Below are 26,518 nucleotides of genomic sequence, written 5' to 3' on the forward strand. Positions count from 1 at the left end.
GGTCTCCTGTGTTTCCCGGGGTCGATTCTGAACGGTCATAATTTATATCGATAAACTGATTTTTTTTCTGTTATTTTATTCAATTTCATTCGAGGTAAAATTTTGCCGACACGAAGCCGGGGTGACCAGTAACAGTGCACCGCCCGCGTCAAAGAGCGACTGTCAACGGTCATCGACAACGGGGTCGGAGCGATCCTTCGAAAAGTCGACGGGTCGCACCCGACAGAACGTCAACGTTTCGAAAATACAGTACCTCTAGCATGAACAACTTTCGTCTTCGAATCGTTTGCGTACTCGATAAAATTCGATATTTAATCTTTGAATTAAATGATAACGGGACAACTCTACTCAAAATAAGTTTCGTGCAACCACATCTCATACTAAGTTCACTTTACGACACGTTCACAAGGGCGCTGTTGCAGTTTTCTTACTAAATCTTTTGATGGCGATTCGAGTACGCAAACGATTTGAACTCGAAAGTTTTTCGTGCTAGCCGTACAGGAATGTACAGGAATTTAGTGGACGTTCAAGATCGACCCCTCGCGCCGGGCTTAGGTGCGCGTGAGCGGCGCAGGATGCCGCGGGTCGGGCGCGGCGGCGGCCAGTCGCAGCGCGGCGCAGGCCAGCGGCGGCGCGGTACTACTGGCGGCCGCGGTACTACTGGGCGCGGTACTACCGGCGGGCGGCGGCTCGATCTGCGGGCAGGACGCGCGTTAGGGCGACTCGGCCACCACGGCGCACGGCCGGCCCACGTCCTACGGGCAACAGGGGACCTCAGCGGACCGCAGTACCGCGCGTTTGGATGCCAAGCTTACTGACGAGGCGGTGTGGGTGGGCAACGATTCGATGGTGGGGAAAAAGATGATCTTACTAACGCGTAATTAAGTATGTATGATTTCTTTAATAGTTTAGACTGAACGACATTGACATGTGAAAACAAAAAATATCGAACTGAAATGACTTTTACCAAAACAATAGCTACTCACATACATGACAAACGTTTTGAAAGGACACAAAATACCCCGAACCACAAGTCAGTAACTTTAGACAAACAAATACACACAAAACTTGATTGATAAACAGAACACACAACATGCACCCAAAAATAAAGAAAACGAACAGTACCAGTGATTAGTGATCAAAGACAGTCGCACAGAGCGTCTCAACAATGGTAAGCACAGCAAGAAGTTATGTTAATAAAAATGAACATTATAAACTGATAAAAAAGAATTAACAAATGAGAAAGTTTATGAGCAATGAAAGCAGGATGTTAAAGCAGTTAACCCATGTAGCAATCTGGCTGAGGAAAAATAGTTTAACAATAGATAAACTACGGCCAACGAGAAGCGATACCAAATGAAACAAACCCAATGTCATGGGTGACTTTGACATATTTTGGCAGGAGAACGAGATATTACGACAAATACACAAGATGGGAGATAGAATATACAGGGTGGAATTTTGTAATGCCACCTGGAGGGAAATTACTCTTAATACTGTAGATTGAAAATTTTACTGAAAGAAAACATTCCTTTATTTTTGAAAAGAAAGAGAACTGCATTCATAGTGTTACGATTTTTTTTCGAAAATTAACTACCATACCATACAATTTTCTGTAAATAATTAAGATAATTTAAGATTTCGTGATTTTCCTTTCATTTGATTTAGAGAGATTTCATCCTTATACTTAACCCTAACGATCGATGCAAAATACAGGGTGTAATTTTTAACAGATTTTAGTTGGTTCGATTCCCGGGTGTAGCAAGCAAATTTTTGGAAATCTTTGAATGCAGTTCTATTTCTTGTCAAAAATAAAGGAATGTTTTCTTTGAGAAAAATTTTCTATCTACAATATTAATTAAGAGTACTTTTCCTCCAGGTGGCATTACAAAATTCCACCCTGTATTGTCAACTCGACAGTAGTATCGACCTTTTGTATCGCTGCTAGTTGGCCGTACTTTAGTAGAACACTTTATTATTACACCACATAATACAAGAAAGGAAAAAGAAAGAAATATACAAAAGACACGACACAATTAACAATGTGTCGAGTTTTGCACTTCAAGGAATTTTAAAAGGATGATTGATAAAATCCGAGTCGGAGCAGATCGAATTACTTACAATGACCCCAAGCTACCTGTCCTTATCGCTCGCGCGTAATTACATTGCTGTCGCGCTCGCACACTCGCCGTACGACGGGCGGCCGTAGTGAGTGAGCGAGCGCGACAAAATCAAAAATCAAAATCAAAAATATTTATTCAGTTTAGACCACAAATGGCACTTATGAACGTCAAAATATAGTAAATAATAAAAAAGAAAAGGTAGCCCTTATGGGGCACTTTACATGTCTCCTTATCTTTTGGGTTCTACCAGCAATAGCAATATAATTACGCGCGAGCGATAAGGACAGGTAGCTCGGGGTCATTGCACGAGATTGCATCTTCTAGCGGACTTCAGAACAGCTATACTCGGGAGAGGGGCGGAGGGGTAGGACTTACCTTGGCGAGCGCGTGCTTGATGGTCTCGTAGGTGAGCCAGCAGATGGCGGCGGCGGGCATCTGGTACAGCACGCGCGCCTGCACGCCCTTGAAGAAGCCCAGTGGGCCCGTCGCGCGCAGCACCGCCGACGCCGCCTCCAGCAGCCCGTCCGCGCGCGCCGCCGCCTCCTGCCACACAGATCACAAACTGAAGGGAGATGTGAAAAGTGGGCGGGGCCAGTGTCGCAGCAATATGCCCAAAAACAGAACACATTGCTCGTGACGGCAATGATGCATCATAAAGCCATGTATTCATTAGGCAACATTTGTTGATAAACACTATTTATAAACTGTTCATAAACAATGTTTCATAATGTTTCATCATCTCTGTAAACAGTTTATAAACAGTCTATAAACATAGGTGATGAAACAATGTTTATGATACATGTTGCCGTGCTCCCCGCTATGAGTGGAGAGCAAGTGTGGACGGCCAAGTTTCAGAAACCTGTGTTTATGGTAAACTTGTTTCACACTAGTCATAAACAGTTTATCAACAAATGTTGCCTAATGAATACATGGCTTAATGTAACAAACAGTTTACATTGCTTGCGTAGTACTAAAGATTATTCGAACGTTGAGTACATTCATTGTACGTCACTGCGCATGTAATGGTGCTGTACTATCGGCAACAGTGTTAACTGCCCGTTGCCGGTCATGTCGTCTCAATGTAGTATGCGAACGTATAAAGCCTGGTCCGTGAGCACGTAGAATTTTGTCCAATGACCCCAAGCTACCCATCCTTATCGCTCGCGCGACTGTCCGATGGGGGCCCGCAGTGAGGTTGCGAGCGCGACAGCAACATAATTACGCGCGAGCGATAAGGATGGGTGGCTTGGGGTCACTGGACAAAATTCTACGTGCTCACGGACCAGGCTTTAGTCGCACTCAATGCAATGTGTTGTTTTTATTTTGATTACTTTGTGTATGTGAATTTCTAATGCGACACTGGGTTTCGAACTCGGCGCATTAGTTGGCATCTCTCTAGATCTCTATGCGCAGCTCCTACACCAGCCCTAGACCCACCTGCGTGTTGAGCACGGTCTTGCAGACGTCGAGCGGCGTGGTGGAGGCGGCTCGTACGTCACTACACCGCTCCACCACGTCACCCGGGCCTGCGGGACACAGGCCGCACCCACCTGCGTGTTGAGCACGGTCTTGCAGACGTCGAGCGGCGTGGTGGAGGCGGCTCGTACGTCACTACACCGCTCCACCACGTCACCCGGGCCTGCGGGACACAGGCCGCACCCACCTGCGTGTTGAGCACGGTCTTGCAGACGTCGAGCGGCGTGGTGGAGGCGGCTCGTACGTCACTACACCGCTCCACCACGTCACCCGGGCCTGCGGGACACAGGCCGCACCCACCTGCGTGTTGAGCACGGTCTTGCAGACGTCGAGCGGCGTGGTGGAGGCGGCTCGTACGTCACTACACCGCTCCACCACGTCACCCGGGCCTGCGGGACACAGGCCGCACCCACCTGCGTGTTGAGCACGGTCTTGCAGACGTCGAGCGGCGTGGTGGAGGCGGCTCGTACGTCACTACACCGCTCCACCACGTCACCCGGGCCTGCGGGACACAGGCCGCACCCACCTGCGTGTTGAGCACGGTCTTGCAGACGTCGAGCGGCGTGGTGGAGGCGGCTCGTACGTCACTACACCGCTCCACCACGTCACCCGGGCCTGCGGGACACAGGCCGCACCCACCTGCGTGTTGAGCACTGTAGCGTTGCAGTTTTGGCTGTTTTCACAAATTGATATTTCTTCTCGATATTTGGATTAAGGATGCCACTGGCGACATCTATTGGCGTGATTTTGAATTAATTTGCAATAGATGGCGCTTTTTGCTCAGTCAATTCAAATATATTTTATTGAAACGTTTCCTAATGTTTTTGTTTTGATTGTTCTATTTTTTAATGGAGTATTTTCGGTGTTCGGGAGATTGTTTTCGTCATGGTTTTTGTTGGTATTTGCTTTTTACCTAAGCGGCGAAACGAAACGTCTTGCGATGTCAATGACTCGCAGGCTGTCAGTTGAGCTGTCAAGTCACTTTGGAATTTTGGTCGATCTTGCGCAACCGCAATTTTATTATTTTCGGGGATGTAATCCCCTGTGTTTTAAATCGTGTGTTGCAGAATGCATCCACGATAATTTCATAATATAATTTAAAATGATCACACATGAGAAATTCCCTAAATCCTGTTCGGTTGAGGGTATTGGGATGCTGAAGACTGTGAGTGAAGCTCAGATTAGCGAACGGTCTTCATGCGGGATTTCATAGATTTCATATTTTACGATTTTACATTTCATATTTTAGATATTTCAATATTTCATATTGATTTCTATAATTATTACTCCTTTCTGAACTGCTGATCTCTTCGCATTTCCTCCTTGTCATCAAACCTCTGTCTCTGCAAGAGTTTGAACGCTTACCTGTCAAAGAGATGCAAGAGCTTCATCTGGCACTGCGCGCTTGAGGCCGTGGAGGACGCTGCTTGTAACCTAAAAGTGTGCGAGACCCGTTGGACCCCGGAAGAAGAGAGGAACGTTCAGGGTAACGGCTTATAACCGCATGGCTTCCAAGGTACCCACTTTTCCATCCTTCAAGTAGGAGTCTTTCCGACCTGACATCGCGCAGTTATCTTAACTAGTAGAGTCTTTTAATATTTAGGCTGAGTTTTAAGAAATTTGTAGTGGCAATAATATTCACCAAACCGAACCTATTTAACGACCCTGAATCCCTTGAGATTGGCACTATTACAGTAGTTATTATAATATCATAATTGTGAACTATATACGAGTATACGAGATAAAAATAAATTGTGTCAATTGAGAGGGAGCTGTTTTATTTACATTTTTTAATTTCACACAAGGAACGGTAACTTATATAAATTTCTGCAAGCCGGACAACCTCTTTTTCACGTGCAGACAATTCACCATCTTCTCAGTCTGCACCGGTGGCGGTTCAATTCCAGTCACCAAGCCGCCAGGAAAAAATCCTTTCTTGCAGTGGCGCCCATCTTTTGTTGTTTATTATTGCCACATTATTTTTTATGAAGTTTATGGGTGGAAAGCCAATAATAGAAGCAACATTGTGTGCTGACTATCCGCTCATACACTTCTATTTTGTTGTTAAACATTTTTTTATTAGGGAATCTCTCATGTGTGTGCTGTTGTTTGTCTTGTTTATTTTTGTTGTAATTTATTTTATTTGTGATGCCCACATAATTTTTTTTTGGTTGTCAACTTTTTACATATTATTATGTTAACCATTATAACAGAGCGTACTACTCTATATGAGGTTAGTTTACATGATGTTAGGTTACATATTTTTTGTGTTGCAACTCTTATTTGTATATTATGTTGGGACAAGTAAGTAACATTTTTTTTGTTAGGTTATATTTATTTTATACCTACACTGCTTTTGGGCTTTATAGCTTATAACTTTTAGTTACTTACTTTAATTATTTTGTTTTTTCATACAAGACAAACACAGTTTTAGTTTTAATTTTAGTGTTTATTCATTTGTACTAATAATAAGTAAGTACATAATGTATTTTAAAGTACCTACCCGGATATTTTGTTACATAATGCTAACTAAAATCTTTAATTATTGTTTATGTACTTAGGTAACAATTTGCTTTTGTGTCAATATGGACATATAACTTTTATTTCATGTTGCCTAGTACACATTACATATTTTGCATTACATAATGTTAGCTTATTATTATAATTTTTATTTGAAATTTTAATTAATTTAATTTGGCTTAATTTTGATAATTTAATACAGTTATACCTAATAGTTATTTAGGCATTATACTGCAGTGTATTAGGTTTGGTACATAATGTTATAACTGGCTAGTGAGTTGTTTGTGGGTACACCTACTAACTTGTTGATTTTTATACGGGAATAACTTAATTGATTATTTTTTGGTTTTGATAACAATTCAAAGTTATTAATTCTTAGTAAAGTGCCATTCTCTAAAATTTGTATAAATGAGATTAATAATTTTTCTTATAACTTTTGGAAAATATTTTTGCCACATATTTTTTTTTTTTCAAAAATGATTTTATTAGGCTACCTTTTTTAAGGAAGTTTTTTTTTAAATTATTGTTATGCCAAGGTTCTCAGTCGTAGGACTTAGGATTTTTTATTTCTGGGTAGGTAGGTACTTTGCTTTGGTAACTTTGGTAACTAACTTGAGTTTAGTTTTTAGAATTTTTTTTTGACACAATCGTATTGTGTAGTTTTTCTGTTGGGAATTTGATAGATTCTTTTATAGCAAAATTTTTTATGGACACAATCGAGTTGTCGGGTATCTGCTACAGTTTTGCCTCGGTGCTTTATCTGTAACTTAAAAGTTCAGATTTTTTTTTTCCAGAGATTTTATCTCTGTGTTTTTGTTTTTGTTTTGTTTGAGTGCTATGTATCCCCTATATACATGCCTCGTTTGTTTTGTCTTTTCCAGGGATGACATCATGTGCTTCTATGCACTATTCCCTGTGTTTTGTGTTTTGTTGCGATGACGTCCAATTTATATTGTGGCCAGCGACATTTTTGTTCTGTGGTTTTTTAACCCAGACATTTTTTCTAGGGATGACATGTGTTGAAATATACACTTTCCCTAGGGCCCACTGGATGGCTATTCCAGAAAATATGTTAGTAATGGCCGAAATAGCCTTACAACGTTATTGGGGATTCGAGTACCACTGGTTCACAGTTGGGACTCTATGGGGAATTTTGAATGTAGGTGGCAAGCAGTGTAATTTGAAACTGATGCTTACAGGTATGAAAGAGAAGTATGAAAGATGATTGTATGTTAGTGTTGGGTTTTATTTATGCTCGGACAGCAGAGATTGTTTTAGGTTTGAAGAACATCAGTCCTGGTAGTTGGTTTTCATCTGGTTTGTTTTGCTTAGTGAAAAGTCAGTTTGTTCCTGTTATGTCAGCATACCCTACAACTCGTTGTTTGTTTTCTCGATTTTTTTTTTCAGTGGAAGTTTCTGCTGGAACCCTGTTTTCTTTTTGGGGTCTTTCTGCGTTTAGACACATTTTGTTTTTTCTTTTTCAGTTTGTAGTTCGCTGAGGGCAGCTCAGATTCTTTCTCCGTGCGAATGTCTAGGGGGGAGGGTATTGTAGCGTTGCAGTTTTGGCTGTTTTCACAAATTGATATTTCTTCTCGATATTTGGATTAAGGATGCCACTGGCGACATCTATTGGCGTGATTTTGAATTAATTTGCAATAGATGGCGCTTTTTGCTCAGTCAATTCAAATATATTTTATTGAAACGTTTCCTAATGTTTTTGTTTTGATTGTTCTATTTTTTAATGGAGTATTTTCGGTGTTCGGGAGATTGTTTTCGTCATGGTTTTTGTTGGTATTTGCTTTTTACCTAAGCGGCGAAACGAAACGTCTTGCGATGTCAATGACTCGCAGGCTGTCAGTTGAGCTGTCAAGTCACTTTGGAATTTTGGTCGATCTTGCGCAACCGCAATTTTATTATTTTCGGGGATGTAATCCCCTGTGTTTTAAATCGTGTGTTGCAGAATGCATCCACGATAATTTCATAATATAATTTAAAATGATCACACATGAGAAATTCCCTAAATCCTGTTCGGTTGAGGGTATTGGGATGCTGAAGACTGTGAGTGAAGCTCAGATTAGCGAACGGTCTTCATGCGGGATTTCATAGATTTCATATTTTACGATTTTACATTTCATATTTTAGATATTTCAATATTTCATATTGATTTCTATAATTATTACTCCTTTCTGAACTGCTGATCTCTTCGCATTTCCTCCTTGTCATCAAACCTCTGTCTCTGCAAGAGTTTGAACGCTTACCTGTCAAAGAGATGCAAGAGCTTCATCTGGCACTGCGCGCTTGAGGCCGTGGAGGACGCTGCTTGTAACCTAAAAGTGTGCGAGACCCGTTGGACCCCGGAAGAAGAGAGGAACGTTCAGGGTAACGGCTTATAACCGCATGGCTTCCAAGGTACCCACTTTTCCATCCTTCAAGTAGGAGTCTTTCCGACCTGACATCGCGCAGTTATCTTAACTAGTAGAGTCTTTTAATATTTAGGCTGAGTTTTAAGAAATTTGTAGTGGCAATAATATTCACCAAACCGAACCTATTTAACGACCCTGAATCCCTTGAGATTGGCACTATTACAGTAGTTATTATAATATCATAATTGTGAACTATATACGAGTATACGAGATAAAAATAAATTGTGTCAATTGAGAGGGAGCTGTTTTATTTACATTTTTTAATTTCACACAAGGAACGGTAACTTATATAAATTTCTGCAAGCCGGACAACCTCTTTTTCACGTGCAGACAATTCACCATCTTCTCCGTCTGCACCGGTGGCGGTTCAATTCCAGTCACCAAGCCGCCAGGAAAAAAATCCTTTCTTGCAGCACGGTCTTGCAGACGTCGAGCGGCGTGGTGGAGGCGGCTCGTACGTCACTACACCGCTCCACCACGTCACCCGGGCCTGCGGGACACAGGCCGCACCCACCTGCGTGTTGAGCACGGTCTTGCAGACGTCGAGCGGCGTGGTGGAGGCGGCTCGTACGTCACTACACCGCTCCACCACGTCACCCGGGCCTGCGGGACACAGGCCGCACCCACCTGCGTGTTGAGCACGGTCTTGCAGACGTCGAGCGGCGTGGTGGAGGCGGCTCGTACGTCACTACACCGCTCCACCACGTCACCCGGGCCTGCGGGACACAGGCCGCACCCACCTGCGTGTTGAGCACGGTCTTGCAGACGTCGAGCGGCGTGGTGGAGGCGGCTCGTACGTCACTACACCGCTCCACCACGTCACCCGGGCCTGCGGGACACAGGCCGCACCCACCTGCGTGTTGAGCACGGTCTTGCAGACGTCGAGCGGCGTGGTGGAGGCGGCGGCGAGCGCGCCCGCGCAGGCTCCGCTGAGCGCGTGGGCCACCGGGTCGTACGCGCGCGCCGGGTTCAGCGCCGCCTGGCACCACTCGTACGTCACGAAGTGCAGCGCCTGCCGGGAAACGGTGACATCACGTTAAAAAACTCATAAAACTCATTTTATTTTTGCAAGTATTAACCCTGCCACTGCTTTGGGACAATAAATGGCCCAGTGCTTAGAAGAAGCAGCGCAAGAATTAGCTCCACGAAAGGGATTGATGATTTGTGTTACAAGTATATTAGAAATCGACGTTTTTTAGTGTAGAGCTGAGGGGTGCTATTGATAAAAGGTGAATGGTGTTTCTTTACAAGATCGATCAGAAATGAGGAGATCCATAAACTAGAGAGAATTGAAGTCGCTGACATAGCCCGAGGCCTGGCCCGACGATTATCAAGCAGAAGTGCAATTGGTATAACTGACAGCCAATGGGGCAGCAAGCTCAAACTGGACCTTCACTGGTTGGGTTTTTATTGGCGGTCAAGCTGTAGATTCTGGCTACACAGGAGTTGCAGCGGTGGGAATAGTCTCGTTCAGCAGTGGACGTGTTATGGCTGAAATGATGATGATGATGTGGAAGTCACTGACCTGGAAGGGCACGTTCATGGCGACCTGCGTGGCGTAGGAGCGGTAGAAGGCGCGCAGGCCCTCGGCGCGGTACACGTGGCGCGCGCACTCCCACACGCCGCGGTACGGCGAGTTCAGCATCTGCAGCCGCTGCTTCACCACTGGAAACAAATAGCCAAACAATGAGGGCTATCGTTTTTATAATTAACAGTTGGCACCCCTGGCGATTGACAGGACCTTACTCTACAGTGGCGCCATCTTGATGAGTGCAAATGCGATAGTCCTCCTACCACTTTAGCGCTCACAAGTTGGTGCCACTGTCTTCGCTACTAGCAAGTGACAGGACCTTACTCTACAGTGGCGCCATCTTGATGAGTGCAAATGCGATAGTCCTCCTACCACTTTAGCGCTCACAAGTTGGTGCCACCGTCTTCGCTACTAGCAAGTGACAGGACCTTAGTCTACAGTGGCGCTAACTGGTGAGCGCTAAAACGATAGCCCTCATTAATACAACACTAACAAATCAACTAATGTTTTAAAGAGTTCCTCAAGTCACTAGTCAAAATAGAAGTGGCAAGTGCGCCCCATTCAAATCTTCGAACACAAATCGTACTGGGAAAACAATCACATTTCAGAATTCTATCCGGAAAGCTATGAAATTACTACCCGATCGAGTTAACAGCGCATCTGGCTGCCGTGACCTCACATCAACGCTCTGATAAGGACAGGGCGAACGAGGGGAGGTGCGCGGGTAAGTGCGAGGGACAGTCGCTGTCCAGCCAGGTGCGCAGTTAACTTGACCGAGTTGTAGGTGAATCTAGATTCGTTTAGACCGTCATATTTTTCCTCTTTGCTGCATGAGGAAATTTTAATTACCTATCTTACGATCAGATTTTAAGCATAAAAGATTTTGTGTTCTAGGAATATGAATAGGTATTATCAATTGGGATAGGGAATTCCCAACAGATCAGAAAGAACGTACACATGTAGCTGTAGCCTATAGCTGGCGTAATTTTATGATGCAATGCACATACTTATTTTATGTCTCCGTTTTGTGCAATGTACCTAAATTAAAGTAAATTCTATTAGATCTTTCTATACCCATGAGTTATAGAAATCTACTACATACTAAGGCAATGGAACTAGAAATGTTTGTTTCTCTTCGTTTCCGATCTGTAGCGAAGGTCTAGCTAGACTAGCAACGGCCTGGAGTCTAAGGTAAATAATAACAAGTAAAATCGGACATTAGGATGTTTGCAATCAGTGACCCGCGCATGGTGTTTACTCGAGTGGCAGACGAGGCGAGTAATAATAACCTTACCCACATAGATAAGGCTGAGGTCCCACCGATAAGAGCCGCGATAAGCGATGGTGTGAACGGCCTCAAACATTAGGGTCTCCCCGACGACAATTATCAGGAGAGTGGTTAAGGTCGCTTCGCAATGACACTATAAGATCAAAGATGTAAAATCTACTATCGCTGTGCCACTTCCAATCAGATCAGGTAAGCATTTAAGGTATTTGCGTGTTTCAGTGCTTGAATTTAAAAATGACAATAGATATTCTGTTCTCTGTGGCTTATTCAGGAGAATGAGCGTAAACTCTTCATCAGTCTCTATCTTGAAGTTAGCTCTGAATCGAGAGCTGAATCATGACGACCTGATGCTGAAGCAAAACCTACTATTCACTCAGCAAAGAGTTGAACGTTTAAGAGCTAAGATCGATACGTCTAGACGACACAATTAAAAGTTATGTATTTATAGCGACCGGTATGACTTACTTTTACCTAACCTCGTTTCACATCTCAGTATTTATAAAATGTATATGAAAAGATAAAAGTCTATTAACGCGAAATTATTTTATTTTATTTTATTTTATTTTATTTTATTAAATTAGTGAGCTATGTACGAGTATTATGCGATTTTTTCAGGAAAAATATGACTTCGATGAACAAATGTAACCGCCAAGAATAAGTATATGTAGTAATCGCAACAACAAAGGTTGACATTAAGTTCAATGGAATTTAGACAACAACTTGTGAAAGAATGCCGAACAATTAAATGCAGTATTATCCTCATAAGAACAAGTGCGGAGATGGTGCATGCAGTGTTGACTCAGAGCTTCCCGTGTTGACGGCGCCGGAGGATGTGGCGCGGTTCCCACAACAGGCTGCCAGTCTGTTGGCTCAACACGCCGTGCATTATTTATGATGACAACTATTGTATTGATTTCAAACTTGGAGGACAAGGCGCTGTTCCGCCTGAAGGCGGTTAATGATGATATACCTAGTGATTTATTAGTGACAAAGATTTTAAAATTGTGACTAGCGGTCCGCCTCGCCATCGACTGGATTGAAAGATAACATCTGTCCTAAGCTTTCATCAGATTCTGTTCAGTACTTTTTGCATAAATAATTTAAATAATAAATTGTGTAATGTGATGTGATTAAAGGGATTTTTTATATTTTTCATTGCTATCATATCATGAGCTCTACATTTGGCGCGTCATGTGGTATAACCGTCCCACATACATAGATCGCCGATAGCCCCACAGAGTAGGCAGAGGAAAGCGGGCGCGAATCATACATCGCTATCATTTCTAACCTATGAGAGTTGCGCGGGTTCCGCCATTCATAGTGCATTGGAAATCTGCCCGCGCGCGGCGTCTCGTTACGACTAATTGCATCACGGCTTCCTAGAAGCGCACACACGAGGAAAACCGACCAGTAAGTAGCGAGTTGTGCTTGTCGCGACTGCTCGCCCCACGCCCCCACTGCCGCGGCGATTAGTTCAATCAAATCATTTACATAAAAACATCTGCAACGTGGATTCATAAGAAGACGGATAAATTAAATAAATTATGTGATCATTGTGATGGCGGTATTTGGTAACATTTGATAGTAATACTTAGTGCTAATAAGATACTTTTAGATAAGCCCCTAGTGTAATTACTTTTCCTGGTCAAAAATAAAGAGGAAGGAAAGAGTAGTGATATGGAGATGAGAGAGGCAACTGTCAATGTTGAGATAGAGCCATAGATTGCGTTGGAGTTAGTACATTATCTGCCACCTTAAGTAGGTATTTACATATTATCATTAGCTACAATATATGCCAATACTGTTTTGTGTTCCAAATGATAATTATCTACGACGATTTACGCTTTCTCAAGGCAACTGTAGTAGTTTTGCCTTTATACGACCAAAGAAAAGTCAGACCTAATGAGAATTAGCTAAATTATATTTTAACCAGTAGGAATCATTAGAAACTTAATGTTATAAATGGTTAACGGGGTCTTTAATATAGCAAACTACATTGCTACATAAACTTCCAAGCGCAACACGCAGTTACAAACATGTTGGTACGTACTGTATCAATAAATAATTTTCCGAAGCGTAACTACACTTCAAGGTTCTTGCGATCGGACACATTTCACGGTTTTATTCAGCCTTTCTTCAATATTTATTTTCATAGCGATGCCCATCGATGAAAGTTATTGTAATTTAGATTAAACACGAGCTTAGGGGTGCATTTGGCTGAAAATTTAAACTCGATATTTGAGTTTCTAAAATTATCCTTTACGAGATTCGATAAAGAAAATTAATAAAGGATTTCCTCGGCTACAATCAGATTCGTGATGATTAAATAGTTGTGATAATCGTAAGCTTGTTTGTAAACAAAATATTTAATGCTGATACCTGTCATCAGAGACTAAATATGGAATGGAAACTGAGTTGTTTTTTTCAACGTTCCTACTGAAAATTGAACTATTAATAAGTGTTCAATGAAGCTGTCGGTTCATCATATTTTTAATGATCTAGAAATAAGCTAAAATTCCAGTATTTTCGCTAATGACCTCGATTTCTAAACGGTAGTGATGCGGAGCGGACCACATTGTATCTCGCTACCGACAGTTCCAAATCCAAACTATCCTCAGCAGTGGACAACCGACAAGCATGAGTTGAACGATAATGATGATGTCAAAACAAACGCGCGAGACGATAGAGAAGTTATAAATAGCTACTTAAGTGGCCACAACACTATCCGTATCGTGGTAATTGTAGCAATACTGCACATAGATAATGAAATGTTTTGGCGACAATAACCATAATAATATATTCCAAGTCACGAACAAATCTAAAGAAACACAGATTTCTTAAGCGATTTGACCTTTGACCAGGATAGTGAATAGTGTTATGTATGGTCAAAGGACAACCCACCATTTAAAGTTTTTGCATGAAAAATATTCTGATTTTACACCAATCATCCATTTGTCATATTATACGTTTGACGGAACTAATGACATCAATGTATTTATCTATTTATCTAAATATACAGGGTGTTAGGTAAATGGGTATATGAGCCGACACTAGCCCATGTTAACATGGTCATATAAATGGTATGGTGAAGTCAGAAATTTTATATCATCATTTTAATTTTTTTAATTTTCATACAAAAAAAATTGATAAAATCCGATTTGTATGAAAATTAAAATAATTAAAATGAAGATATCAATTTTCTGACTTCACCATACCATTTATATGCATATGTTAACATGGGCTAGTGTCGGCTCATATACCCATTTACCTAACACCCTGTATAAAAGAAGAAACTGACTGACTCACTGACATATCAACGCACAGCCTAAACGGTTATTAAACGTAGGCACTTGAAATTTGGAAGGGACGTAGCTTAGGTACCGTAGAGGTGCACTAAGAAAGGAATTCCCGAACTTCCCACGGGAATGGGAATTAGCGGGAAAATCCTTTTGTATGAAAAATCCAAACCGCTTAAGTTAGACGCTTGAAAGGCATGCAGGTACCTTAGTAAACTTAAAGCTTAGTTACAACAGGATATTGCAAAATTCCCACGGGATCGGGAGTTAGCGGGAAAAAACATTTGTATGATAAAATCTAAACCGCGTAAGATAGGTGAAGGGGGTAAAACGGGATCCACGCGTACGAAGTCGCGGGCGGCCGCTAGTCTTTCATATTATACTAAACCGTAGTTTTCGACAAACCCAAATAATACATATTCATTCTTATCCGAGTTGCCTCTTGAACAGAGACTACAGCATAGATTATTGAAACGCGTCAAGTGCAGCATGACTCCGACATTCGCGTATGACCCTATGCGTGGCAGATAGCACGCTCTGGATCATCGCGATTCGCAGCAGTTCAGTGTGCAACTAGTCTAGTCAAAGAGGTCGGAATCCATGATCTATGTCAAAGCGGGGTTAGAGTTCACTTTAATAATCTCGCTGGAGTATGACATTTCCATACTAAATATCAATTTAAACTAGAGTCAACGCTAGTATAACTTTTTATAAGGGGGATTGACGCATATTACAGAAGTCAACTCGTACAACAAACGTATAATACGTTAACACAAGAAATAATGTCGTTACACGTCATAAATATTTAGACAATTTAACACCTTCATTGTGTGACGAACATGTTGAAAGAAACTTTAGTCGTAGAACCGGATTAAGTCATATTGTTTTTATGTTTCCCAAAAAGTTGAGTTGTTTGAATTCTGCTGACGTCAACTGCGTCAACTGTTTACTATCGTAGTTATCGTACACAGTTATTATTCAAGCGCAGGTCACGGTTCAATGTTAATGGAGTATTCTAATAGGTATCCAGAAAGGAATCTATGTGGTGAACACGAGCGAATAGGAGAAGAGAGTTAAGAGAAATGTGAGAAGAGATGACTTTCGCGTTCCATTTCAATTAGAGTAGAGGCTGAGAAACACGGTTCCTAATGCGACATTTTTATTGAGTACTCACAGTGAGTAGAGTCTACTTAATAATATGATAATATGATCACAGCTGTAGCCGCCGTAACGACATACGAGGGCTGCACTAAAAGTATCGGGAATGAAATATTTCCACTGTTCCTGTCATATTAAAATCTATTTAATTGCAAACTCCAGGGTTTTATAAATCGTATACCATTTATTTATTTTAAAAAAGATTCTCGGTCGTATCACAAGGTCTTGTCAAATTTGTTTAGTCGTTGAGAAAATGGAATTGAATCGAGAAAATTCAAGAGCGATGATTTATTATGACTTTTGAAGTGGTTTAACACAAAAACAGTGTGTTGACCGGATGATTTCTGCATTTGGTAATGAAGCCCCATCCAAAACCACAATTTATCGCTGGTTTGCTGAATTTCAACGTGGACGTGTCAAGCTCAGTGATGATCCCCGTCAAGGTAGTCCAAGAACTGCAGTCACCCAAGAAAACGTTGATGCTGTGCGTAAGCTGATTGAAGAAGATCGACATGTGACATACCGCGAAATTCAGGCAACTTTAGACATTGGCATGAGTCAAATACAAATAATCTTGCATGAACAATTAGGTGTAAAAAAGTTGTTTTCCCGATGGATACCGCATTCGCTCTGTGAAGAGCAAAAAGCGGCTCGCGTTACTTGGTGCGTCAGAACTCTCGAAAGATTACACGCAGGATCCTCAAATGCTGTATACAACATCTTATCAGGTGACGAATCCTGAATATACGCGAACGAACCCGAAACAAAAAACCAGTCAAGAGTTTGGGTGTTATAAAATGAGTAAAAGCCAACAAAAATTGTTCGTTCACGGAGTGTTGCAAAAAAAATGGTGGCCACGTTTGTCTCCAAAACCGGCCATGTTGCGACTATTCCTCTTGAGGGACAAAGAACGGTTAATGCAGAATGGTATGCTAGCATTTGTTTGCCACAGGTCGTTTCTGAACTCCGTAAAGAGAACTGCAACCGCCGCATTATCCTCCATCACGACAATGCGAGTTCTCACACCGCGCACAGAACAAACGAGTTTTTAGAGCAAGAAAACATAGAATTATTAGACCATCCGCCATACAGCCCCGACCTAAACCCTAATGATTTTTATACTTTCCCTAAAATAAAGAATAAATTGCGTGGTCAGAGATTTTCATCACCTGAAGAAGCTGTGGACGCCTACAAAACGGCCATTTTGGAGACCCAAACTTCCGAATGGAATGGTTGCTTCAATGATTGGTTCCGTCGTATGGAAAAATGTGTCAAATTTCGCGGAGAATACTTTGAAAAGCAATAAATACATTTTTAAATAGTAATGTTGTTTCACTTCCTTGATTCCCGAAATTTTCAGTACCGCCCTCGTACTGTGAGTAGTAATGTTACTGATATAAAAATGTCGCGTTGAGGCCCGTATTTGTCTATCTATTTGAAATAAGGGAGAGATCAGCTCGAGGCTCACCTTCAGCGGGGTTGGAGACGGCGTCGTGCACGAGCGAGGCCAGGCAGCCGGACAAACCTGCAACCAACAGTATTCTTCACTCATTAAATTTTCAACATGTTTATTTCTGAATGTCCCAGTTCGCCTAGCGGCCTATTAGTCACAGTCGCGTAAGAAACTATTAAAACAGTTTACAGTTCTGCTAGTTTTAAGAACTTCATGCCCATGTTCAGGGATAATTATAATCAAAAGCATACTGATCGGCAGTCAATATCTACATCTAGGGAGTTTCGCCAAGGGATAACAATTAAAATCAAAGGAAATAGGGAAAAATACAATCGTTAAAAATGTAAAGCGAAGAAACATGCAAATTAAAAAAAACAATAACAACTTCACAGAACCACCAAATATGTGATAGATGAATGATAATTTATGATACGAGCATGTGTAACTGCAATCTCAGTCCACCTATTGTAGTGTACTCAAGAGTCAATTTTATCATGATCTTACTTGTTCGGTCAATTGTAAGCCTCAATTCGGATCACAGTACCGTCACACACGTCTGACTGCCGGCTGATTGAGCCATAATAATAAATGTGCCATGTGGTATATACCATCTTGGTCGGAAACATCAATAATTCAGTATAATTTTACATAATTTTGACAATGAGCACATCGTCACGTCATGCATAAGTATGCTAAACTTGTAACTTTAGGAAACTCTCTGTCGCACGAGACACTATAATACTATATCATTTTTATAATTGTTAGATAATAAAAACACATCATTTGTAAATGCGCTATAAATATTTTAGGGAACAATAAAAAAATTAAAACTGTATAATATGTACTAGTACGTTGCGTAACTTTTGATGTCTGTCTGTCGACTTTATGATAATTATATTAATAAACAAGATAATATGCCAAGCAAGGTTAAGAAATATGTAACGAAGTTGAGAAATTCGAGAAGCAAGGTAGGAATATCTTGGGACTTTGAAAACTGGGGTCATCATCATAACCCTAGTTCGTTTCAGCTGAATAATGTCTACTGCTGCTGGACAAAGACCTCCCCCAAGGATTTCCACAACGAACGGTCCAGAGCTGCCCGCATCCAGGTACTTTCCACGACCTTTACCTGATCGTCTGTCCACTGGGGCCCGCCTCCCGTCTTCCAGCCCATGCGAGCTATCTGCCCTGATTTTAGCGATTCTGCGGGCTACGTCGGTCACTTTGGTCCTCCTGCGAATCTTCTCATTTCTGATTCGAGCACGCGGGGAACCCTATTGTCACTTAACAACTCAAACTGACGAGGACAGCCTAAGTCTATTTGAATCTATGTTTTGGCTGCTTGTATACCTTTCTTGCAAATAAAGTTTTCTATTCTATTCTTAAGTTGTTCTTCGGAGCACGGAATGTCATTTGCATCACGTCGATTCAAGCTGTCGAGCAAGAGGAAGTGTTACCATGTGTGAGATGTTCGTGGCGATGCCTGGTGAGGTGCGCGAGCGTCTGCTTGCTGTGCTCGTAGGTGGCGAAGAAGCACGCGTGCGCCGGGCCCGCGCCCACCACCACCGCCGACATGCCGCGGATGGGCCTGCAACCAACAGCTCCACGTCACCTAGCCGCTACACAACGATCATCATGACTAATCATTAACTAGGTAGGTAGGTACATAATCAATTATTCCTCACCATAATCTTTTTAGTTTATGTACTATTCTAATTATGGTGGGCTGATGGGCTTATCAAAATCAAAATCAAAATCAAAAAATATTTATTCAGTTTAGACCACAAGTGGCACTTATGAACGTCAATAGAAAATAATAAAAAAAGAAAAGGTAGCCCTTATGGGGCACTTTACATGTCTCCTTATCTTTTGGGCCCTACCAGCGCTTCGAGACAAACATATGGCAAGTGCTGAGAAGAAACGCCGGAACAAACTCAGTCACCACTTATTGCCAGGAATTATCTAACGGTAAGAATAGTCAAATTTAAGTACATCAAATATGTGCAGACTGAACTGACCACGCATCCTTGTCATCAATATAGTCTCGAACCTTGTAGTACCCTTTGGACATAAGGGTATTTTTTATATGTATCTTAAATTTGTTTATTGGCAATTCGACAAGGTTGTGTGGTATTTTGTTAAATATGGTAATACATTTCCCCAAGAATGAATTACCTATCTTATGCAACCTAAATGATGGAACAGCAAGTTTATTCTTATGTCTCGTGTTAAATGAGTGGACGTCACTTTTCTTAGTAAATAAATGTATATGTTTACGGACATACATAATGTTATCAAATATGTATTGCGAAGCCACAGTCAATATATTGATTTCTTTAAAAACTTCTCTAAGCGAGTCACGTGGTTTAAGACCGTATATTGCCCGAACAGCTCTTTTCTGTAAAATGAAAATTGATTCTATGTCTGCTGCTGAGCCCCACAGTAAAAGACCATAAGACATAATACTATGAAAATAACTAAAATATACAAGCCTTGCTGTTTCAACATCAGTCAAGTTTCTGATCTTTCTCACCGCAAAGGCAGCTGAACTAAGTCTTCCCGCCAAGGCAGCAATATGGGGGCCCCATTGTAATTTACAGTCTAGGGTAATACCTAGAAAGACAGTAGAGTTTATCAGTTCAATGCGTTCATTATTTACTGTAATATTAGTATTAACTTGTTTGACATTAGGCATAGTGAATTTTAAACATTTAGTTTTTTTTGCGTTTAATAGCAAATTATTAGTTGTAAACCAGTCTAATACTTTGGAAAGAGCATTATTCACGTCGTCAAATATTTCCTGACGCCTGTCAGTTTTAAAAATTAAAGAAGTGTCATCAGCAAATAATACTATCTCACAAAGGTCCTTTGAATAAAAAGGTAGATCATTTATATAAATCAGAAAGAGCAATGGTCCCAGTATTGAGCCTTGGGGCACTCCCATTTTTAGGGGGGCGCCCGAAGAGTTAGTTCCGTGAATATTTACTTTTTGTAATCTGTCTGAGAGGTAAGAGTGTAATAGGCTTAAGGCCTTGCCTGATACGCCATAATGTTCTAGCTTAAATAACAGAGTTTGATGATCAACACAGTCAAACGCCTTCGATAAGTCACAAAATACACCAATAGCATCCTTTTTCTCCTGCCAAGCATCGAAAATGTGTTTGATAAGAGCAACCCCTGCATCGGTCGTACTTTTCCCTTTTGTGAACCCATATTGTTTTTCATGAAACAGTTTATTTAAGTTAAAATGAGACAGTAGTTGATTGAAAATAATTTTTTCAATTTTCTCCTGTGGCAAGCTTCTACTGTAGGGGAATGTGAACAAAATTATTTTATCTACATTAAGTAAACATAAGCTATCAAAAATATTTAGTAGGTCTTTTTTGCCTACATTGCCCCTATTTCCTATTAAAATTACTAATGTGGTATTTATTGAGAACGAATAATTTGTTATTTTTCTCATAATTTGTAAATAGGAAGCACCCGGTAAACAATGGTTGATTACACTTTGTCCCAAGTAACTATTAATAAGTTGGCCCATATTTTTGCCTAACTCATCACTGAACATTACTATGTTGGTTTTTTCAATATTTTTAGTTGGGGAGCCGCTGGTAAATGTGTGTGATATCCTAGGACAGTAGTCTTTGTTTAGGGTGTTTAGAGTAGGTGGTGACTCACAACCAGACTGAAAACTATCTGTACAAGATTCATCCAATAGGATAGAATTTTGACAGTTGCAATTAGATATAAATTTTTTCAAAGCCTGGAAATGTTCATCACACTCTTTTTTTGTACATTGATACCGTTCAGACATTGTGTTCAAAGATTTCTTAAGATTACATAATTTATATTCTAGGTTTTCGACATCATGTTCATATTTCAGTACACTATTCTCTAACATTGTGGAACATATGTCAAGCTCATTCTTTAGACGCTGTCTCTCATTTATATAGTTTACTTTGTTATATAAGCATTTTTGTTTTTTAATCAACTTATTTGTTTTTTTAATATAATTACTAATTTTTACATACTTTTTAAATTTATTTTTACTGCATCTGACAATCTTACCACATACAGGAGTATTGTTTAAAGTATTATCACAAGTTAGGTCTATGGTAATTAATTGTTTGTCAGATGCAGTTTGGGTCAGGCTGGGCGCACTACCGACTAACTCGTCAAACATGATTTGGGTTTTGGTGGCTGTGCAGGCTTCTCTTTCAGCTTCCATTAATTCGATATGGCTGTGAGCATCATAAAGGTCTTGTTTCATGATGGTCATACGTCTGAGGTTGTGTACGTACTCTTCATTGCACTCACCAAACCCGTCAATGATTAATTGTAGCCTATTCCGTTCCTCTACAATTGTCTCATAGTTGGTGTGCAGCTCAGCCATCTCTTTCTTTAAATGCTTGTTTTTATCCCACACATCCATCAGCTCCCTCTCATTGTCCTCTCTTTCCCTATTTAATTGCTCAATCAAGTCTTTGGCTGCCTTCAAATCTCTCAAAGCCAGTTGGAGTTGGGACTCCTCCCGGCGAGCAAAGGCTTTACGTGTAAGCATTGTTTCTTTTGGTAAATAATAAAGTATTAAAATGTAAATGCCAAAGGATCAATTGATCAATAATTGGAGGTTGACAAAAATGTAGACCGTAAATATAACCTCTTACGCGGGTGACAGTATAAGGTCACAATAATAGTATTTCGTTTCTAAAATATGCACTACTGTTGTAAATATAAAACAAATAGGTACCTGTTTCGAAAGATAGAACAATGTTAACAAAATCCAACGTAATATTTTCGTAATTGCACTGTCAAATCGGTCCTAAGTATTTGCACAATTTGCACCATAAACACAATGCAATACACAGATTTAAACGTTATTTCACTTATAATTACATAAAACAGTAACAGTGATGAGTTTAGAGACCTTTTATGATATTAAATTAAATAAAAATCAGTAAATAAATTGGGACAAGTTCAAATCAGCTGTTAGCGGTAGTGTTGCCACAGGAAAAAAACTTATTCCCAAAGGTCCACGACTCTATTGTTCTTCTTTGTCCATTAAATTATTAAAATATACCAAGAAAATGCTAAAAAACGACTGTCGAACTCGTGGATCCGTTGGGAATCAATGTATGAACTTTATTTTTTTAAAGAGCCTTTGAGAACATTTTGGACCTTTGAGAATAAGCCGGCTGATGATAGTACCTGTGGGTATCAGCCTACGTTTTACAATTCTAGTTAACTGGGTAGGTATTTTGATTTGGCGATAACAAACAAAATATCGACGAACACATTACACGAAGTCACGAATCATGAACATCGACGGAAACAAACGAACATTGTTTAGTATTCTAACTTAGCAAATGTAGCGATTAACAAATAATCAGCAAGTCATTTTACAGGTTAAATCAAACCTGTGAGTTAGAGATGAGACATTTTTGCTTTAGTTTTTGTTGACATCGAAGTAAATCATGTTGTTTTTGCGTGTGTTCGCGTTGTGTATGTGAAGGTCGTTAGAAACTAAGGTGCCGCTGGAAATCATTTCAAATGTTGCTGATTCTAAGATATATATTTCAAGGATTGTTTGCTTTTGATAGCGATAAGGCACAGAGTCCCAGGAGCTTACGTTATTTGTGCATGTGCACGTCGCCGAGGACAGGTAGAGGAGAGGCTGTGCAAATTGGATCACTTCTACAAACAGTAGGCAGTCACGTTGAGATAAGTTTCATGTTTTAAATGTATTTGTTCCAATTAATCGAGGCTTTATTGCATCGTGTAGTGCTACAAGTCTTACTTAATTTACCAAGTTAATTAGATAGATTAAAAAAAGTAAAACCAAATTGATGCGAGTTTTAAATATCTTTCGAATAGATCTTCAACGACTCTATAACTCAGTCATGGCCTTGGAAACTTCAGGAACTTAATTGTGATAATATCTTTTCGTAATAATGATTGATTGGAGCTAAGGAAATTACACTCGATGTTGGGGTCCCGGCGAGCAGTAGTTATTCCGGTACCAGCTGTCCTTGGCCCCCAAGGTTGCTGACTCAGCTATTCCTATACCTACACTCACTCCACCAGTAGGTATTGGACAATTTCATTGACAAAATCAATAAACTTTTATTTAATATCAATGACTATCAACCATTCGAATATAAATTCCTATTACCTACTTACTTCAAACATTAATTTATGAACCACCATATTCCATAAAAGTCTGCAAAAACGTATTCTTAATAATACAAAGTAATAGAGGAACCTGTCAATAAAAAGAAACCGCACTAATTGGGACAGGGAGGAAACCCGCCTTCGTTATTGATTGATATAGAAATAAAAATAGGAAACCACGCTATTTGTAGGTATCTGCGCTAATGAATGTGATTTAGAAACTGACTCCCTCAGTAGCTCTCACAGGGCCCGGCCGCCGACCAGACTGGCGGGTCCACTGCAAACTGTGACAGGTTCACCTTGGTAGAAGTGCTTAGTTAGAACGCTCAGTTAATGATGGTATATTAAACTTCTTCTCAATAAAAGCTTCTTTTTTGCATTACGTTTGAAATCAAATGAAATCGAAACATTGTTAAGAAAGATGTAGAATACCATTTCAATAAAATAAATTAAGTAATTACGCAAATAGGCAACACTTCAATATGAAAAATTGTTGCGCAATGATTTTTTGGTAAAAAAGAAGTACATAGTTCAAGTTAGCCACTGCCATAACAGCAACACAGATCACAGTCACCGCCTGACGTCATTAATGATGTCGCAAACGCCACGGTCATGGAGGCACGATGAGGATAACATGTGTGGTTGTGTGCGCCGGACTGCGAATTCAAGTTTAAGAGATCTACTCGCACTGGCAATCGCGTGCGGTTAAGTGCATCCTGCTGCTAGTAGTTACATCCTCCATCCATCAAACACAATTTGATTAATATGTTGATTTCATTACCCGACTGCGCCAGGAGGGTTTGTTTACTTTGGCAAGTGAAAAACCGACTATGATATGTCGTGTATTTAGTTATTGACTTATCCGTATTCCAAGAAGTAACAAATTGTATAGTTTTTCAATTTCGTTACAGGACTTTTCAATTTCGTTACAGGACTTACAGGAAGTTTAATAAAAAGAATACCTACCAGCATATCAAATGTACCATGATTTGTGAAACGAAGGTTCACGGTGTTACGAGAGTTATTAATTATTAAAAAAGATTTGGATATGGAAATACCATTGTATCCTGTGTTTTGACCTAAACTAAGGAAATTAGTGCTATTATTGCACTTCTAATAGAACTTTTTAGCCTAGTGCGCCTAGGCCACCGACTTTTTGTCGGCCGATAGTTGGTTCTGATTCTAATTTGTATGAAGAATCGGCCAATACCAAATCGGTGTAATGTGCGCACTCTCATACATCTCTATACTGATTAACAGCGGGTGTCTATGGGCGACGGTAATCACTTACCATCAGGTGATCCGTCTGCTAGTTTGCCTCCTGTCACATAAAAAAAATCGACATTCACATGTTGGGCAAGGCATAAAGCGGTTCAAGTCTGATAGTACATTTTAAAACCCGCATGGTGTAGATATAAGGCAGATAAGAAATTGGTGTCATTTCCAACAATATGTGTGCAATAGAAATATAAGAGGCCGTTATCAACGTCAACAATCCGCTGCTTGTAGGAGGCAGTCTATAAGATTATTATTTTCTTGGAGGATTTCTCCACCATTTGAATTTAATCAGTATCATCTGATATGACTGATACAACAATCACTAACAAACAAAGTCACCGAGACTGACGAAGACCTGAAGCACAGTATAAATTTACTGTGCCTGAAGTGCTATCTGCAAGAATTGATATTTGTTTTTTGATATTTAATAGGTTGAGTAACCGGTAGAGTGCCGAACTGTAGATTCGATGTATGACGAAGCAAGCCTGCTCAGAAGCTGTCTGCCTCGTCCTTTGAAATTAAATAATATCTACCTATTTCTATTCTCTTGAACCAAAAACCTTACTTAGTTTGTAGCTTGCATTTCATTTTTAATTAATGGGGAAAAACGTTTCCTCATTGAGGAGAATCTTTTTTGGAGAAATGAGGATTAACTCATTCACTCGCACCTCGTGGCTCGTAGGCAATGTTTTATTGGGTGATTGATTCCAACCTGCAGCCAATGTCGTATCCTAGTCAAAAAGGCTCTGAATTACTAGGTCATTCACTACTTTGTGCGCCTCATCTAGGGATTGAAATGAATACCCCTGCGTCATGAGCCCAGTTCTCTGCCACAAGAAGAACGAGGCGTCGACTTGTGAAGTCACGTTGATAAACAGGTGACATTGTCAATATACTTCATTTGCGATGCAGAAAATGTTTAATTAAAGTTCTGATAACGACGGAACAATTAAATGATAGCAAAACTATTACCAAGAAACTTTCTTGAAAAGAATAATACATTTTAGAGCAAGCGACATGTGGGCGGTGGGAAATGTGGTTTCGTTGACAGGGATTCACACTTATCTTGGATGTTGCATAGAAGTTATTTATAGGAATATTTGCATTCCAACGCATCATTTACGAACAAGTCGTGAACTCATGACACACTCAAACAATTAATAACAGAAAAACTCGTTACTGCATAGCAGATGTTTACATTACTACCATGCAAAACCACTTTGCATTGGGGAAAACTTGTGAAACGCAGGGACTCCAAATAGATTTTTTTTATAATGATACCAGATATCAAAACGGTAGCTAACAATTATTTCTAAACATAGTATGAAAAAGCCAAAAGCCCTCTTTTGTAACATACTGTCATTTTATCAAATTTAATTTCTCTACCAATACTGAGAAACAGGTACATTTTTATCCTATTTTCTTCCGAAAGTCTGAGAGTGATTTGTGTGTTGCTGTGCAAACGTTTGACGTCTGATGACACACTCCAACTCATATGGACGCGTCTGACCTTTGGTACAACAATATCAGATAAGGAGCAATATTGCGAGATGACATGGCACACGGCACATGGCTAGCGCCACGCACAGGCAGCTCGCGCGATAAGCAGGCGCGAGCGGAACCACGCGTCACTCATTAGCCGCCGCATTATGCACACACTAAACCAGTCTGTCTAGATGATAGCGACAATTGTTTTTATTTCAAGCAAATATTTAAATTAGAAGGTAACTATCAACAGGAAAACCGTTTTAATTTAATGATTAATATACGGTTCGTGCTCTTATCTTAAAGAAAAGTTGAA

At 40.3% G+C, this 26,518-nt stretch overlaps 1 protein-coding gene across 1 annotated transcript in view; it reads right to left on the reverse strand.

Moving 5' to 3' along the window:
* Positions 1 to 509: 509 nt before the first annotated feature.
* LOC135083626 (mitoferrin-1-like) overlaps positions 510 to 26,518 on the reverse strand; it is a 41,125-nt gene continuing 15,116 nt past the window's right edge. The window contains exons 3-11 of the mRNA XM_063978328.1: positions 18,726 to 18,856; positions 17,284 to 17,340; positions 10,068 to 10,207; positions 9,253 to 9,554; positions 4,122 to 4,252; positions 3,787 to 3,988; positions 3,561 to 3,726; positions 2,499 to 2,666; positions 510 to 695 (exon numbers count right to left, since the gene is read on the reverse strand). Coding sequence (XP_063834398.1) covers positions 552 to 695; positions 2,499 to 2,666; positions 3,561 to 3,726; positions 3,787 to 3,988; positions 4,122 to 4,252; positions 9,253 to 9,554; positions 10,068 to 10,207; positions 17,284 to 17,340; positions 18,726 to 18,856 — 1,441 coding nt within the window. The 3' untranslated portion in view covers positions 510 to 551. The remainder of the gene's footprint in view (positions 696 to 2,498; positions 2,667 to 3,560; positions 3,727 to 3,786; positions 3,989 to 4,121; positions 4,253 to 9,252; positions 9,555 to 10,067; positions 10,208 to 17,283; positions 17,341 to 18,725; positions 18,857 to 26,518) is intronic.

This window comes from Ostrinia nubilalis, chromosome 24 (assembly GCF_963855985.1).
Source record: "Ostrinia nubilalis chromosome 24, ilOstNubi1.1, whole genome shotgun sequence".
Classification (NCBI taxonomy): domain Eukaryota; kingdom Metazoa; phylum Arthropoda; class Insecta; order Lepidoptera; family Crambidae; genus Ostrinia; species Ostrinia nubilalis.